The sequence below is a fragment of the Crassostrea angulata genome, chromosome 2 (assembly GCF_025612915.1).
Source record: "Crassostrea angulata isolate pt1a10 chromosome 2, ASM2561291v2, whole genome shotgun sequence".
Taxonomy (NCBI): domain Eukaryota; kingdom Metazoa; phylum Mollusca; class Bivalvia; order Ostreida; family Ostreidae; genus Magallana; species Magallana angulata.
The window spans coordinates 73383896-73403869 of record NC_069112.1 but is presented as its reverse complement, the minus strand read 5'-3'; the positions used below and the strand labels follow the sequence as shown (position 1 = coordinate 73403869).

General features: G+C 33.5%; 1 protein-coding gene across 1 annotated transcript in view; it reads right to left on the bottom strand.

The window, feature by feature from the left end:
• The window catches only part of LOC128174845 (fibropellin-1-like), a 19762-nt gene extending 765 nt beyond the window's left edge, over positions 1–18997 (bottom strand). Inside the window, exons 1-7 of the mRNA XM_052840280.1 lie at positions 18635–18997; positions 16288–16342; positions 13300–13413; positions 12067–12177; positions 8703–8816; positions 7469–7579; positions 8–241 (exon numbers count right to left, since the gene is read on the bottom strand). Of these exons, the coding sequence (XP_052696240.1) occupies positions 8–241; positions 7469–7579; positions 8703–8816; positions 12067–12177; positions 13300–13413; positions 16288–16342; positions 18635–18997 (1102 nt within the window). The remainder of the gene's footprint in view (positions 1–7; positions 242–7468; positions 7580–8702; positions 8817–12066; positions 12178–13299; positions 13414–16287; positions 16343–18634) is intronic.
• Between the last annotated feature and the right edge of the window lie 977 nt (positions 18998–19974).

Here is a 19974-nt window from a genome sequence, read left to right as displayed (position 1 = left end):
TTTTTACACTTACCTCCTCCGTGTATATCTTTTCCTCTGTTGAGTATTCTGACAGATTTGATGGAATACACGGCCTGCAGATCCACCCTCCACCACGGACTTGTGTCGCCATAATCTGTAACTGTACACTTGTCTACAGGATGATTCGTTCCTCTGTTGCCATCCACTGCATACGCGGCGTTATATTCAGTAAACGTTGATGACTGTGTGGCAGGTTTACCTAATGCGATGTTCGACAGAACTGTCAACGAAATTACAATAAATAATAATATTTGCGTGATAAAGATATGAGGATATAATTGACTACAATAGAGAAATAGCTGTGATAGTTGTTATTAGGTTATTATAAACTAAACTGTAAATGTAATATTGCTGCCGCGATGGGCCCATATATTAAATAGTATGATGATGACTGTTCGGCAGTTTAACTAATGCAAAGGTCGGCAAAACTATTGACAATAATATATGTCTAGTGATTACGTAACGAAAATACACTACAATTTAAATATGGAATGAAAAAACAGTATTGATTTCAATGGTTGTTAATCAAAAATGAAGCCGATCTGCAAAATTTTGTTTCATTTCATTTCTTTGAAAATATTAAGCTACAGACTATAGAGTCTTTCTTAAATGATTTCATATTAAATATGACTTTAGACATTATTAAAATACACATACAAAATTATTTTGCATCCAAACTATGTCAACATCTATTCTAGACTTTACTGGCATTAGAGTGAAAAAATTATGAATCTGTTTTTTTAATGGACGGTAATCGTGTTCAAATATCCAGACATGTAAACTTGTAAATCCGAATATGCAATCATGTTGGTGTGTGAGCCTGAGTATGAATGAGTGTAATGTTGATCGTGTCGGTATAAAACACAGGATTAAACACTTTAGAGTTGACCCCGCAGGCCTTCAATCGAATGTTTCCTACAGATGCTTAATTGCAGCTGTAAAATGCTGTCTGTTATTTACATGTAACCTGCCATTATAATACACACTTTCTATCTGTAGTCTCTGCATTTGTATATCAGTTTTCCGAAATAGCACGGCTGACATGTTACAAATCAACAAATGTAAAGTCTGCAAGTTTGTCGAATATTGATATGACCATATCTGGAAACAGTGACGTCAACGATAGGAGGCTAGGTGAAGGTAAAGGCACCTTACCTTGCTGTCCTTGCTGTAATCGCCGGAATGGGGACGGAATAAATAAAAAAAATTATATATTAGGTAGGCCTTTAATGGTATTATTTCTGGGTAACATCCTTTCTTGGGAAGTATGATTTTTCGGAAAAATAAATTATGAGCTTGGTGTACATTTTAACAAGAGAATGTATAAAAGTTCAATCGGCTTCAGATATCTTCTAAGCACTAGCAAAAACTACATATAATGACTTTGTTTATATATACATATATATAGATATAAAAACATGCAACAAATTGTTAAAGTCTAGAGCTAGGTTGAATTAAGAAAATATCTCCAAAAGCTTGTAATCGCTACCACAAAGTTCGGACAAGACCCCTCCCCCTTGAAAAATTACACGGAGTCGGCCAACTAGTCAATTAAACAACTTAGTTGCAAAGTAATCGATAAGAAAAACAAAATATATAAAGACATTGGTTTTGAGATTTTGATTAATATGAGAAATAAGAAGCAAACCCCCTCTTTAAAAAATAAATAGAAATTCTAAAGTTAAGGTTAACTGTCGTGATATTAAAATGTGTATGAATTATTTTTTAAAATTATTCATTTTGCATTGTCGGCAATACATAGGGGAAAAGCTTATCTTGATGTTGAATATTAGCATTTTTTTTTTATTTAAAGCAATTATTACGGGAAAATAGTATGACGTCCTGAATGTCAGTTCGATACAGACCCACTTATTGAAGTTTTTTGATAAAAAATTTCCAGAGAGCTATTATAATACAACTTATCAGCCACTTGTGAACATGTATTGTTTACCATAAAGCAGCTACTTAATTTTGTAAAATATCGTCAAAACAGTATATATTTTAAAATATCTTATTATTAAAACTCTACCAGTTCATATACGCTCAAATTCATCTGACAAACCCCGTTCCATACTTTTAGAAATCCAATCTCCGAAAAAATCAAAATCATCATTACAAAAACGTAAACATGCTAGTAGCAGTATACCTTTACTCTCTTTTTTTAACAGTTTTAGATTCTTTTATTATCTATCTTTCACTTGCACAATAAAATCATTTTGATATTTAAAAAAGTATAAATACATGTAAAGTTACATAACGTTTTCAGCGAAAAATTGTAAGTCTTTGCAAGTCGTTTAGTTCTAACTAATTCAGAAAAATAACAAAAAAAAAAAAAAAAAAAAAAAAACAAGAGAAAAACTGTCAATGTGACAGCAAACCGGGTTTTATTTGTGTGAACAGTATCCATAATCCATTTGTCAATACTGAATTGATACAAACTACCTATCCAGAAAAATGGGGTACTCTATATGCAATGTTTTTGCCAAAAGTGAGCAAGTTAAACAGCTGATATTTTTTTATAATCCTAGCAATTGCATCCCTCTGATATATGTTTAATTGATATGCAAAAGAACAACTTCCTATCTTAATCAAAGTACTGAAAGTACTAATAGACGGAGGAATCATTTCGGAGGAAATTAAACTCATGGGAATTTATATGATTTTTTTATTTAAGGAAAAACAACGCGCATACCGCTTATCATGTTGGAATATTCGCGAAGCGGTTTAGTATTATGGCAATTTAAGGTCGCGATGATATTTTTCAGGTTGACATCAGAGTTAGGTAGATAATATTAAAATAACTAGTGATGTTCTCTTATTTTAACCTTATAAGCTTGTTATATTACTACTTTTTGCATCACAAGACATCATGGGAAACTGTACATGTTATTAAATGCATACAATCGAATGCAAACTATTTATATACACATTTCTTTTCTTGTGTATATTTAGTTTAAGTCGATATTATTTCCTGTGTATAGTGATTTGCAAAACGCCATATCCTAGAGGTTTCCACACCTGTTCAAGACAAAAGATAACCTCTAAATTTCAAACTATATTGTCTAACTGTACAACATCCCCCCCCCCCCCTCTCCTTTTTTATCTTACATAGGGGGTTTCTTGATTAATGAGCGTCGTCGATCTATAAGTTCTCTTATTATGATCGTGATGAGAGAGAGAAAGAGAGCGTTTAAGGCGTAATTTTACGTGCATTCATTTGAAATATACTAATATAATATATTCATAAAATTAGTATCCACAAAAGAATATAGTATAATGTGATTAAATCCAGCATGCAGTTTCAGTCCGAGTCCACGTTTTACCCCCGTTAATCAAATCAACACGCGAGGTGCAACACGTGTTCTTTCCAAGTTTTCATTTCAAGTAAGAACAGAAGTACGCCTAACAATAAAGTATTCTACACTGTTTGTGATGTTTGATTTCAAAAAAAGAGAAAGGAAGCATGCCTAACAATGAAGTATAGGTATTCTACACTGTTTGATTTTTAGCAAAGAGAAAAAAAAGTATGTATAACAATGAAGTACATGTATTCTACACTCTTTGTGATGTTTGATTTCAAATAAAGAGAAAGGAAGCATACTTTAAAATGACGTATTATACACTGTTTTTGATGTTTGATCTAAAGATTGATATACTGTGTTTGTGAAGTAAAGTTCGTATACTTCTTTTTTCTCAACAGAACTCACTCTCTCTCTCTCGTTCGTTAAGACTATTGACACAATAAACATATGCACTTTATTTTGCTATTTATTTTGAATTTACAGAGAACTCAAGTTCAGTTATATAGTACCAGTTTTAATGATATACCCGGTATTTAACGGCTAATGTTTGCATCATATAAAAGATTTTTTTGTCAATTCTATCTATTTTTTCACGCGCGACACTCTTATCAGCTTGTAAAATACACTGACTTCCCATATCACTTTCGGGGAAGGGGGGGGGGGGGCTGTAAAGACAGATACGTCACCGCAGGAGATTAATTGATAATATGCGAACGATATACGACAGAGACAAAGAAGCACGCCATGTTTATTCATCGAATCTTATAATTATTCATTATTTCGTCCACCGCTAGATGGTGCTTAAGGAATCCTCATTATTTGACGTCACGGGCAAGCCAATCACAATATACGGAGGCTGTTAATCAGCTTCCGTCTAAAAAACTGTACGAGGAGTTATCCTGTACGAGGAGTTATCCTGTATGAGGAGTTATCCTGTACTAGGTGTTATCGAGGATGCTTTCACACAGTTTTCAGCTTTCCCGATCTTATGGTTCATGAAAAGAAGATTTATTCTATATATTCCTTTGTAAAACTTCGACCCCCCATTGTGGCCCCACCCTACCACCGGGGGTCACGATTTTCACAACTTTGATCTACACTACCAGAGGATACTTTCACACAAGTTTCATTTTTCCTGGCTGATTAGTTTCTGAGAAGAAGATTTTTAAAGATTTACTCTATATATTCCTTTGTTAAACTTCAACCCCCCCCCCATTGTGGCCCCATCCTACCCCTGGGGGTCACGATTTTCACAACTTTGTATCTACACTACTTGAATATGCTTCCAAACAAGTTTCAGCTTTACTGGCTGATTAGTTTCTGAGAAGAAGATTTTTAAAGATTTACTCTATATATTCCTATGTAAAACTTCGACCCCCATTGTGGCCCCACCCTACCCCCGGGGGTCATGATTTTCACAACTTTAAATCTACATTACCTGAGGATGCATCCACATAAGTTTCAGCTTTCCTGGCTGATTAGTTTCTGATTAGAAGATTTTTTAAAGATTTACTCTACATATTCCTTTGTTAAACTTCGACCCCCCATTGTGGCCCCACCCTACCCCCGGGGATCATGAATTTCACAATTTTGAATCTACACTACCTGAGGATGCTTTCACACAAGTTTAAGCTTTCCTGGTCTTATGGTTCATGAGAAGAAGATTTTTGAAAATTTCTCGAAAATATTCATAAATTCCTAATTATCTCCCTTTGCAAAAGGGCGTGGTCTTTAATTTTCACAACTTTGAATCCCCTTAGGCTGAGGATGCTTTGTGCCAAATTTGGTTAAAATTGGTTAAAGAATTACTCTTAATATTCCTATGTAAAACTTCGACCCCCCATTGTTGCCCCACCCTACCCCCAGGGGGTCACGATTTTCACAACTTTGAATCTACACTACCTGAAGCTGCTTCCACACAAGTTTCAGCTTTCCTGGCGGGTTAGTGTCTGAGAAGAAGATTTTTAAAGATTTACTCTATATATTCCTATGTAAAACTTCGACCCCCCATTGTGGCCCCACCCTACCCCCGGGGTCATGATTTTCACAACTTTGAATCTACACTACCTGAGGATGCATCCACACAAGTTTCAGCTTTCCTGGCTGATTAGTTTCTGAGAAGAAGATTTTTAAAGATTTACTCTATATATTCCTTTGTTAAACTTCGACCCCCCATTGTGGCCCCACCCTACCACCGGGGATCATGAATTTCACAATTTTGCTACACTACCTGAGGATGCATTCACACAAGTTTCAGCTTTCCTGGCTGATTAGTTCTGAGAAGAAGATTTTTAAAGATTTACTCTGTATATTCCTATTTAAAACTTCGACCCCCCATTGTGGCCCCATCCTACCCCCGGGGGTCACGATTTTCACAACTTTAAATCTACACTACCTGAAGTTGCTTCCACACAAGTTTCAGCTTTCCTGGCTGATTAGTTTCTGAAAAGAAGATTTTTAAAGATTTACTTTATATATTCCTATGTAAAACTTCGACCCCCATTGTGGCCCAACACTACCCCCGGGGGTCATGATTTTCACAACTTTGAATCTACACTACCTGAGGATGCATCCACACATTTTTCAGCTTTCCTGGCTGATTAGTTTTTGATTAGAAGATTTTTAAAAGATTTACTCTACATATTCCTTTGTTAAACTTCGACCCCCCATTGTGGCCCCACCCTACCCCCGGGGATCATGAATTTCACAATTTTGAATCTACACTACCTGAGGATGCTTTCACACAAGTTTAAGCTTTCCTGGTCTTATGGTTCATGAGAAGAAGATTTTTGAAAATTTCTCGAAAATATTCATAAATTCCTAATTATCTCCCTTTGCAAAAGTGCGTGGTCCTTAATTTTCACAACTTTGAATCCCCTTAGGCTTAGGATGCTTTGTGCCAAGTTTGTTTAAAATTGGCCCAGTGGTTCTTGAGAAAATGTTGAAAATGTGAAAAGTTTACAGACAGACGGAAAAGACAGACAGACGGACAGACAGACAGATAGACGGACGACAGACAAAATGTGATCAGAATAGCTCACTTGAGCTTTCAGCTCGGTGAGCTAAAAACATTTAATTCGTGTGTGTATAGAATCATACTATATCAGCATTTTACCCTGACTTGGATTATTAACCCTAAACCCAGAGGTCATAAAATGTTAAAAAATATGTAAAAAAAAGTTTTGTTGGCTTTCTTAATATACAGTCAGTTTCTACTAAGTGTCAGCACGTGAAAAGAAGATTTTTTAACATTATATGCAACGATACTAAACTAGCATTTTTGCATGGACCTAGAGGTAAAACCCATAAATTTGAACAAATGAAAGTTACAATTTTTGTAGAGATGTGAATGCATTATTTTAAGTAGATTTTCTTAGATACGCAGAGAAAAAGTAAAATATTATAAATGGTCAAACTTAGCAAATTTGGTCCTGCCCATAGGCAATCGAAGCAAAGAGTCATTAAATGTAAAATTTATGATGCATCATGCCACATTTTAATAGAAACGGCCGAAGTAATTTTTTTACGAAGTTATAAACGGGCAAATGTTAACGCACGACGAGCGTCGCATTAACACGGACGACGACGGTGAAATACTAATTCTAATAAGTAATCAGAGTGCCTCAAGTGACTTAAATTTGAAAATACCTGATGTACTCTACAACACTTCCTTCTATTTGAATGTTTGAAAATAAGGTATAATTACAAATACGTCAAAATCAAATAAAGCTTATGAATTTGTAAACCTTTTAAAAATTAGATCTGACTTCTTCTTTACAGAGAATATAAACGTCAAGCATGCCTGTATTGATATAAAAATGAAACTATATCCAACAAATATAATCTACAAATAACAGTTTCTTTCTTTATACGTATAGAAAAGATAAAGATGTAATAACATGTTGGTATTTAAAAGTACGAACACTGTAAAGATAAGTATCGATTTCGAGAGATAATGACAAACATGAGAGAGGAGGGTAGATACACAGAAATAGCAATCAGAATTGATAAACATCAACTTAAATTAAGAGAGTCGGAAAGAAACAGAGAAAGAGAGGAGCAAGGCATACATATTTATATTGATAGAGGGAAAAGAGAAATATACATTAATATTGATAGAGGGAGGAAGAATAATATACATTTACCTTTACAGAGTGCCCCTGTGAATCCACCAGCGCATGTACACGTGAAAGATCCATCGCTGTTGCTGCATGTTCCTCCGTTTTGACAAGGATTGTCAAGACATTCATTGATATCTAAAAGTTATGATTTTAACCTGTTATATCATCCATAATAAATACTAGAAAAACAATATTACATCAAAACTTTCAATAAAAAAAATACAACACAGCAACATCAATTAACACATTAAAATGCATGTAATAGTCCTCGTATTTAAAGCTGACATGAATTCATAAATACGCATTATTTCTCTTTTATCTCCGACTACCGCCATATTAGTTGTGTCTCATCGATACACACCCCCTATATAACTGCATTCAGGCATTCCATACACCCGAACCTTGGACGAAAAGACGTGTAGAAAAACGTATTGAACAAAAATAATATGACAACCACTAAACTTGCAAGGTATATCTAACCGAACAACGAAGTTGACAGACTGAAACCAAGGTACAGATACTTAAAAAATCCTCGATAATTGTAGACCGCTTCCTGTGTTGTTTCTGTTTAAACATCGCATATGCGCAAACCACACACTATGGCAGATCGAGCAATATCAATAACAGGATGGATTTTAGAAACTGAGCTTTTTGTAGAAATCGATGGAACGATGTTACGTGTTACTTTCATGGATTTACTATTATTTAGCTACTGAGTTGGATATAGTTCCGCCAGGGTTTTCAAAAAGACGCATACGTTATGCATTCGTATGAACGGCAGACATGTTCGATATGCATAAGGGAGCGCAATCTGTGCAAAATGATACCTTGATACCTGGAAAATTCGTTTGAAGAATAAATAAAACTTGTATTTTATTGATTGTTGTTTCCTTTATTCTTTATCACAAACATTTTACTACAATGTGTAGTTCATGCATTTACAAGTCCGTGCAACCTACGTGCCTCGATCGGAAAGCAACCGACCGTAACTTTCTCAACTACTGTAGATACCCCAGTGGCAGTAGAGGAGCGATCGAAACTAATATGGCGAACAAATGATTTATGCATTCATGTCAGCTTAAACGTATAACAATTTTGCAAAGGAGAATTTGGTTTTAAGTTGGATTTCAAAAATTATCCTTATTTTAACGGAAGGAACATTTTAACAATTGCTGCCTCCACAACTATAGACATGCTTATTTTACATTTGATTTTAAAAAAACAAACGTGAAAATTTACGCATTTTATTGTCGTTTACCTTCATCACAAACTATCCCGGTCCATCCGGCGTCACATGTACAGTTGAATGAGCCGGGTGTGTTCGTACATGTGGCTCCGTTAAGACATGGGTCATTCTGGCACTCATCAGTATCTTGAAATGTATGAATGTTAAAATTAACTGGACGTGATTCATTATAATCATTTTGTCTCTTTTAAAAGAAAAAAAAATAAAATCAAGAGGCCCATGGGGCCACATCGCTCACCTGAGAAACAATGGGCGTTAAAAGATATTGTGCCATATAGCCCATCGGTAAAATAACAAAAAAAAATATTGTAATGTATTGGAATTTTACACTTATTTTTGCATACACGTAATTTTTAACATTGTACCTTCAATGAATACCATTTTTACATAGAATAAGAAAATCCTACGCAAGAAATAAAACTTAACATTTGGTAGGGGTTCACCGTTAACTTCATATTCCCCTTTATTTTGTTCTGGGGGGTCACGATTTTCACAACTTTGAATCTACACTACCTGAAGTTGCTTCCACACAAGTTTCAGCTTTCCTGGCTGATTAGTTTCTGAGAAGAAGATTTTTAAAGATTTACTTTTTATTCCTATGTAAAACTTCGACCCCATTGTGTCCTCATCCTACTCCCGGGGGTTATGATTTTCACAACATTGAATCTATACTACCTGAGGATGCTTTCACACAATTTTCAGCTTTCCCGATCTTATGGTTCATGAAAAGAAGATTTTTAAAGATTTATTCTATATATTCCTATGTAAAACTTCGACCCCCTATTGTGGCCCCACCCTACCCCCGGGGGTCACGATTTTCACAACTTTGAATCTACACTACCAGAAGATACTTTCACACAAGTTTCAGCTTTCCTGGCTGATTAGTTTCTGAGAAGAAGATTTTTAAAGATTAACTCTATATATTCCTTTGTTAAACTTCAACCCCCCCCCCCCATGGTGGCCCCATCCTAACCCTGGGGGTCACGATTTTCAGAACTTTGTATCTACACTACTTGGATATGCTTCCACACAAGTTTCAGCTTTCCTGGCTGATTAGTTTCTGAGAAGAAGATTTTTAAAGATTTACTCTATATATTCCTATGTAAAACTTCGACCCCAATTGTGGCCCCACCCTACTCTCGGGGGTCATGTTTTTCACAACTTTAAATCTACAGCACCTGAGGATGCATCCACACAAGTTTCAGCTATCCTGATCTTATGGTTCATGAGAACAAGATTTTTGAAAATTTCTCGAAAATATTCATAAATTCCTAATTATCTCCCTTTGCAAAAGGGCGTGGTTTTTAATTTTCACAACTTTGAATCCCCTTAGGCGAAGGATGCTTTGTGCCAAGTTTGGCTAAAATTGGTTAAAGAATTACTCTAAATATTCCTATGTAAAACTTCGACCCCCCATTGTGGCCCCACCCTACCCCCCAGGGGGTCACGATTTTCACAACTTTGAATCTACACTACCTGAAGTTGCTTCCACACAAGTTTCAGCTTTCCTGGCTAATTAGTTTCTGAGAAGAAGATTTTTAAAGATTTACTCTATATATTCCTTTGTTAAACTTCGACCCCCCATTGTGGCTCCACCCTACCCCCGGGGGTCACGATTTTTACAACTTTGAATTTACACTACCTGAATATGCTTCCACACAAGTTTCAGCTTTCCTGGCTGATTAGTTTCTGAGAAGAAGATTTTTAAAGATTTACTTTATATATTCCTATGTTAAACTTCGACCCCCATTGTGGCCCCACCCTACACCCGGGGGTCATGATTTTCACAACTTTGAATGTACACTACCTGAGAATGCATCCACACAAGTTTCAGCTTTCCTGGCTGATTAGTTTCTGAGAAGAAGATTTTTAAAGATTTACTCTTTATATTCCTTTGTTAAACTTCGACCCCCCATTGTGGCCCCACCCTAGCCCGGGGATCATGAATTTCACAATTTTTAATCTACACTACCCGAGGATGCTTTCACACAAGTTTCAGCTTTCCTGGACTTATGGTTCATGAGAAGAAGATTTTTGAAAATTTCTCGAAAATTTTTATGAATTCCTAATTATCTCCCTTTGCAAAAGTGCGTGGTCCTTAATTTTCACAACTTTGAATCCCCTTAGGCTTAGGATGCTTTGTGCCAAGTTTGTTTAAAATTGGCCCAGTGGTTCTTGAGAAGATGTTGAAAATGTGAAAAGTTTACAGACAGACGGACAGACAGACAGACAGACAGACGGACGACAGACAAAATGTGATCAGAATAGCTCACTTGAGCTTTCAGCTCGGTGAGCTAAAAACATTTAATACGTGTGTGTATAGAATCATACTATATCAGCATTTTACCCTGACTTGGATTATTAAACCTAAACCCAGAGGTCATAAAATGTTAAAAATTATGTAAAAAAGTTTTGTTGTCTTTCTTAATATACAGTCAGATTCTACTCAGTGTCAGCACGTGAAAAGAAGATTTTTTAACATTATATGCAACGATACTAAACTAGCATTTTTGCATGGACCTAGAGGTGAAACCCATAAATTTGAACAAATGAAAGTTACAATTTTTGTAGAGATATGAATGCATTATTTTAAGTAGATTTTCTTAGATACGCAGAGAAAAAGTAAAATATTATAAATGGTCAAACTTAGCAAATTTGGTCCTGCCCATAGGCAATCGAAGCAAAGAGTCATAAAATGTACAATTTATGATGCATCATGCCACATTTTAATGGAAACGGCCAAAGTAATTTTTTTACGAAGTTATAAACGGGCAAATGTTAACGCACGACGAGCGTCGCATTAACACGGACGACGACGGTGAAATACTAATTCTAATAAGTAATCAGAGTGCCTCAAGTGACCTTAATTTGAAAATACCTGATGTACTCTACAACACTTCCTTCTATTTGAATGTTTGAAAATAAGGTATAATTACAAATACGTCAAAATCAAATAAAGCTTATGAATTTGTAAACCTTTTAAAAATTAGATCTGACTTCTTCTTTACAGAGAATATAAACGTCAAGCATGCCTGTATTGATATAAAAATGAAACTATATCCAACAAAAATAATCTACAAATAACAGTTTCTTTCTTTATACGTATAGAACAGATAAAGATGTAATAACATGTTGGTATTTAAAAGTACGAACACTGTAAAGATAAGTATTCGATTTAGAGAGATAATGACAAACATGAGAGAGGAGGGCAGATACACTGAAATAGCAATCAGAGTTGATAAACATCAACTTAAATTAAGAGAGTCGGAAAGAAACAGAGAAAAAGAGGAGCAAGGCATACATATTTATATTGATAGAGGGAAAAGAGAAATATACATTAATATTGATAGAGGGAGGAAGAATAATATACATTTACCTTTACAGAGTGCCCCTGTAAATCCACCAGCGCATGTACACGTGAAAGATCCATCGCTGTTGCTGCATGTTCCTCCGTTTTGACAAGGATTGTCAAGACATTCATTGATATCTAAAAGTTATGATTTTTACCTGTTATATCATCCATAATAAATACTAGAAAAACAATATTACATCAAAACTTTCAATAAAAAAATACAACACAGCAACATCAATTAATACATTAAAATGCATGTAATAGTCCTCGTATTTAAAGCTGACATGAATTCATAAATACGCATTATTTCTCTTTTATCTCCGACTACCGCCATATTAGTTGTGTCTCATCGATACACACCCCCTATATAACTGCATTCAGGCGTTCCATACACCCGAACCTTGGACGAAAAGACGTGTAGAAAAACGTATTGAACAAAAATAATATGACAACCACTAAACTTGCAAGGTATATCTAAGCGAACAACGAAGTAAACAGACTGAAACCAAGGTACAGATACTTAAAAAATCCTCGATAATTGTAGACCGCTTCCTGTGTTGTTTCTGTTTAAACATCGCATATGCGCAAACCACACACTATGGCAGATCGAGCAATATCAATAACAGGACGGATTTTAGAAACTGAGCTTTTTGTAGAAATCGACGGAACGATGTTACGTGTTACTTTCATGGATTTACTATTATTTAGCTACTGAGTTGGATATAGTTCCGCCAGGGTTTTCAAAAAGACGCATACGTTATGCATTCGTATGAACGGCAGACATGTTCGATATGCATAAAGGAGCGCAATCTGTTCAAAATGATACCTTGATACCTGGAAAATTCGTTTGAAGAATAAATAAAACTTGTATTTTATTGATTGTTGTTTCCTTTATTCTTTATCACAAACATTTTACTACAATGTGTAGTTCATGCATTTACAAGTCCGTGCAACCTACATGCCTCGATCGGAAAGCAACCGACCGTAACTTTCTCAACTACTGTAGATACCCCAGTGGCAGTAGAGGAGCGATCGAAACTAATATGGCGAGCAAATGATTTATGCATTCATGTCAGCTTAAACGTATAACAATTTTGCAAAGGAGAATTTGGTTTTAAGTTGGATTTCAAAAATTATCCTTATTTTAACGGAAGGAACATTTTAACAATTGCTGCCTCCACAACTATAGACATGCTTATTTTACATTTGATTTTAAAAAAACAAACGTGAAAATTTACGCATTCTATTGTCGTTTACCTTCATCACAAACTATCCCGGTCCATCCGGCGTCACATGTACAGTTGAATGAGCCGGGTGTGTTCGTACATGTGGCTCCGTTAAGACATGGGTCATTCTGGCACTCATCAGTATCTTGAAATGTATGAATGTTAAAATTAACTGGACGTGATTCATTATGATCATTTTGTCTCTTTTAAAAGAAAAAAATAAATAAATCAAGAGGCCCATGGGGCCACATCGCTCACCTGAGAATCAATGGGCGTTAAAAGATGTTGTGCCATATAGCCCATCGGTAAAATAACAAAAAAAATATTGTAATGTATTGGACTTTTACACTTATTTTTGCCTACACGTAATTTTTGACATTGTACCTTCAATGAATACCATTTTTACATAGAATAAGAAAATCCTACGCAAAAAATAAAACTTAACATTTGGTAAGGGTTCACCGTTAACTTCATATTCCTTATTTTTTTGTTTTGCTCCCCCCCCCCCCACCACTTAATAAAGCGATCAGAATATACGAGATGCAAATGTGACCATTTCTTCCTCAACTACTTACTAGTTATTGCATTTTTTTAAAAAATATAATATAATAGTTATTGTATTTCATTTTTTAAAAATCCTATAGATGTAAAGAAGAAAATTGTACATCAATTCACTCAATTCCTCAAATTAAAAACATTTAAAAATTTAATTTGTCTTCTCTATTATAATTGAATGACTGTTGTTTACCTCGAGTAAACTCGTGTGACTTTTATAACTTTATTCACACTTGATTGATGAATACAAAAAAGTTTTCACGTGACATAAAAAGAACTACAGTATTGACAGGCACATCACTCTAATTTACTAAGGCCCATCTATTATTTTCATCTTATTTCATAAAAAACAAATGGTTACAAACCAGGATAATTTTTCGCAGTAATATTTTCTTAAGAATAACGATAATTCCTTTATCCCCGCAACAAAAATGTGTCAGAACTATGGAAACTGTTTTAATGGTGTCGTTTTTATTTACTCGTGTCTGAAAAACTATCAAAATTGTTGAAGATTTTACATTATTCATTGTATAAAGATGGGCCCCAGAGAGAAGTTATATATACAGCATATCATCCTTTAAATTTTTGTTGTACAAGTATTTAATATACTATAATTCATATAAAATGTCTTATGATCAACCAAAATATCAGCGTCAATCGTAGAATATTAAGCAAGATACAGAGCTCACAATTCTGAGTCATTTTGTTTACATGAGTTGTTTACATTCAGTTTTAGATTTTTAACTTGGTATTTCCTATTCAGCATTTAAAATGGGAAAAAAAGAATGGCCTCAGAACTGGAGAAAATGCTAAGCATCTCAACAAAACATATTGCATTAGTCTTCCATTACACAAAAGAGCATACCGATTTATCGATAGAATGAATTGTAGTTTAGTACTTTTTAATACTTCAGATTTTGCTTAAATTTGCGCAGGTAAACAGTTAGCTGTCTGATTTACCGAAGTTTAATTTGATACGTAAAAATCACAAAATACAGGCGATAGTTCCCAGGTTACATATCATAAATAATGAAAACGGAACGAAAATAAAAAAAGCTAACACCACCGTCATATGTGAAAACTGTCAACGCATTAAAATATTTAGCCTCAATTTACTTTACAAAATCGACACTAATGTATTTTGCATGTTTCAAAAATTCCTTTCGTACGCGAACTGTTGCTCAACAATATCAAACAAATTCATCATTTTCAGATCGACCATTTTCGCTTTATTGTCAGGGCTGCTTTGAACAAAGAACCTCGTTTTAGAAGTATGGAATACGAGTCTTGGTAAAATTGATAAGCAAAACCGGGCCGGGGCAAAAAAAAAGCCGGGGTAGATCGGCAATCGTCAATTTCAAAATACGCTTTGTTTTGCAGTAATATATACAGCGAAAACAAATACACTGGTTCTTAAAATTTCCTGAAAATTTAAATGAGATTGGCAGCTTAATAACTGCCAATCATTTGTTTTGCCCCGGGCCAACTGCCATTTTTTGTTCTGCCCCGGCCCGTTTTTGCCTACCCATTTTAGCTAGACTTATGAATACCGAACCTGAAGCTATAAACTGATTGCAACACGCCCTTTCTTTATTTTTTTCACATAACTCAGATTTGAAACAGAACTAGACCATAATTTTTGAAATTTATATTTTCCTTTCCATAAGGAGTATTTATGCCAAATTACATTAAATTTGACTCAGTAGTTCTTGAGAAAAAGTTTTTAAAAAATATACCCCCCTTTTTCTACAGTTTCGAGTTTTGAATAAAGCTCGGTCTTTTATTTCTGCAATTTATATTTGTCTTTCCCTAAGGATGCTTTGTTTTAAATTTGGTTGAAATTGGCCAAACGGTTTTAGAATGAAGTTCAAAATGTAAAAAGTTTACAGACGAACGATGGACAAAATGTGATCAGAATAGTTTCGAGTTTTGAATAAAGATCGGTCTTTTATTTCTGCAATTGATATTTGTCTTTCCCTAAGGATGCTTTGTTTTGAATTTGGTTGAAATTGGTCAAACGGTTTTAGAATGAACTTCAAAATGTAAAAAGTTAACAAACGAACGATGGACAAAATGTGATCAGAATAACTCAGTTGAGTTTCGGCTCAGGTGAGCTAAAAAAGTATGACTGGTAAATCTTATAAATTAAGACGTTTTGCTTATAAACTAAAAAATGCTAGAACCAGATTAACACCTATGGCATTTCTATAATATGCTTCTATAATACTGGTATATCAAAATGAAAGAGAGGTGAAATATAAATTATATATACATACACTAATATAAACCGCTAAACCTCGTCTTACCAGAAACGGCAACACCGATAGTTTATTATTGAGCTAAGATATATCTTAACTATATGAAATACAGACACATAGTTATTTTTATGGTCTTATTACTTAACTATATAAAGACAAACACATCACTTTTATTATGGTATTGTTACTTTGTGGCATCCACTTACTGATTTTGCATATTCCTTGAGCTCTTAAGAATAATCCATCCGGGCAGTCTTTGCTCTGTAAAAATAGAAACAATGTAAATACATTAAACATAGATATATAAACGAATGAAATACTAATTAATTAATCAGAATTCAATGACAGATAAACGTTTAATCACTGTTATTTGAAGTAATTGTTATCAAACATATCACTGAGATATATTACAGTTATTTTTCATATACATGTAAATTGAGTTTAGATATTAAAACTGATTCATGTCAGGTAAACAAACTTTGCAGACAGCAATTGTTTTGGTTACATATTGTTTGGATGTCTATTAAAAAAAAATAAAGTATTATAAAACTTGATTTTAGAGAGTAAAAGGAGAAAGATTACAGTGTATAATGTAGTTGGCCTATGTATTGTACTACAATTGTACTACATCCGCGACACAACCTGCTGTGGCTACAAGTTTAGACACCTTTTTATGTCAGGATGTTGTTATCATGTGTATTTTGTTCTGAAAACATATAACGTCCCTACTACAGCAACTGACACAAAAAGTAGGATTTAATAATCAAGTATAATGATTGAGAAAGTCGTTAACACTATAAATGAATGAAACTACAACTTAATACTCTGTTAAATGCTTTCTAATTGTACAAAACATATATCAAACACCCCAAATTTAATTCTATGAACGATTTAAAGAAAATATTATCATCCTAGCACCACAATAGATGTCATTTCAGCTGTAATCATTCAATTTTTTGAGGGGGCTTCAACTCCATAGGATCCCACTGCTTAAGCAAATGACTGAATTGTATCGCGCAAATGATGAATAAATTTCATAGCTTAGCATTGATTACATTAGATCAAACAATGTGGTTGTAAATGTGTAAGATCTGTCTTGATTAAAAAATATCACGAATAATTAATGTTAATGTCATTTTTGCGTATGACAACATCACAAATTAAATTTGTACGCCATGATTAAAAAACCTTGATCCAGTCGTCGACCCTTTACAGAACTTCCGACAGAGCTCTGATACATGTAACACATGGAATACTTTAACCTCATGGTATATTAAGAAATCATACAAAATGGCGTAGCTTCTTATCGTTTTAAGAACTGGTTCGACAGTCTTGAATGTTTATAATTGGTTTAGGCTCATTTTGTGGTTGTGTGAAAGTACAAAAAAGGAAATGAGACGTTAATGATCCCGTTTTAGCTTGTATCATTGAGTTTAGTTCAAACACCTAGATAATATATTGTCCTTATTTCATATATATATATATATATATATATATATATATATATATATATATATATATATATATATATATATAGAATATACTTTTATATATAAAATTATTTACGAATAGCGGTAGTCATAAATGCCTCCACCAGAAAGGTCCGCGAAAGTGAAATTGTCCCTGGTCGATTTTAACTTGAAACAAACAATGAAAATTCAGGAGCGGTTCATGAGCTTGTAATATAGAGCCACCCCCTTTTTTTTAAATACCAGAATTACAAGCAAAGCTCAAGTATGTTAAGCCCAGTATGGACTACATTCACTTAGCGATCGCTCTACGAACAATAATGATATACTGAATTTTAGTTTAAATATAAATTTGAGTTTAACAAACTAATAACATTTGATTGCTTTATTTAAAAAAAATAATAATAAAAACATTTATCGCCAATAGGATCAAACAGGATTTATGACAATTCAATATACCCTTTAGTACTTTAAAATTTTTAAAAAGTAACATTTCAAATCAGGTTACATTCTTATTTTCATTATTATGGACACAAGGCCCAACCGAAAATTCTGATTCTTTAATTTTCCACTCCCCATTCTCTATTTCCTTTCAAAAATGTTTAACACGGAGAAATAAGATACTATAAAAAATTTCAGCACATTTCAGGACATTTTTTCTTTCACTACCAAATAGATATAAAGATAAAAAAATAAAACATATTTAGATGTGCATTGTCGCTGAAAATTCTAATTTCAATTTTTCTATCCAACGTTTGCTTTTTTAAAAGTTTTTGAGAGAGAGGTCTGCAATAAAATGACGATTTTTATTAAGTCAGAATTTCTTTCCTCAGATTTAATTCCTCTTATGACTGAAATTATTTTATTTCTTAATTATATTTTAAAATAAAAACGTTCAAAATATTTCTGAAGATTTTTATGTTGAATGCTTTTTTTTTAATTTAATGGCTTAGACAATAAGTTTTCAGCAGATTATTAACATATAGATACAAACTACGCCAAATTCAAATAATGTGAGTAAGGTGTACTTAATCTAAAAAATTATCTATCTATGTTCTAAAACCCTTAATATAATTGTACTTACAGCTGTGTTTTCATAAGCCTCACACTGTGTAATGGTGTTTGAAAGGTTAGCATGTCCATAACGGAATCGGCAGGTGTATAAACCATCAAGAAAGCAAAAGTCCACAGCGTTACAAAGTAAATTCATGCCACAACGCAATGCACACTCTATAAGAGACTTTATTTCCAGGGTGTGTACAGCAAAAACACCTTCATCCATGCTCTCGGACACATAGCCTTGCTTGATAAAGTCCGAAGTTAAAGGTAACAGTTGTCCATAACTATACATCAAGATAAAACAAAGTAAATATGAACTCGCTGCAAAGACGTTCATTGTGCAACCTCTTATTTCGTCATAGTTTTGAACGATATTTGACATGAACATAGAATTTATACAAAAGTTTGATCAATCATTATTCCAGATCAACCAATCCGTACACACTTGTCATTTTCATAATAACATGATGATAAACAGCTCATGATATGGAAGGGATGGTACACCGACTTAATATTGATTTGTTGTTTTAAAAATCAATTTTATTCTCTAGATTTTAAAAGCAAGAAAAACATAGCAGTTACAATCATAAGTCTTTGATGCATGTTATAAGATATTTTATAAAGTTATTGATGAATTATTTCCGGAGATAATATAAATCAGTATCCTAAATCTAAATTGAAATTTCTATATACAAGTTAATCAAAAATAGACGCATAATAAACATATTACATGTTACATGCAAATGTATTGTAGTGGAGTTATTGAAGAATAAAGGTTTTTCATTTTTCTAAACTTTTTTTTCTTTAATCAGGGTCACAGATTCTTTAAATTATCTTTTTGAAAACTCTGATTATGAAAAAAGCATCACTGATATATTGATTGTTTCAACACATCGTTATTTTGTAATGATGAATAATTGATACACGTATACTTTAAAATTTTAGCGACTATGAGAATATTTTATTCTAATTTTGCAGTATCATCTCCCAAAATTATCACACAAAAAACAATTGAATAAACCTAATAAAGTAAAATATAATATAAAAGGGACTAAGACACGATTTGAGCTCAAAATTTTCAGTTTTGGTTTTCCAATTTTAATGTTTAGAATTGTTCATATGGGTATTTTTAATGCCTTGTCAAAATTTCAAAGTCATTCATTGAGTTTTAAGCAAGATATATGGATCTGGAAATCTGTGTTATGTAAACAAAACTCGATCTAGTCTTGCTATTGTTTACATATTTGTTTTATTGGTATATGTTTCCATCAAATTCTTTTGTTGATAATAATATTTCATTATCTCTCTTCTAACTCGACTACGAACATTCAAAGTTTGGTCAACCATTCAAAATGTGTATGTAAA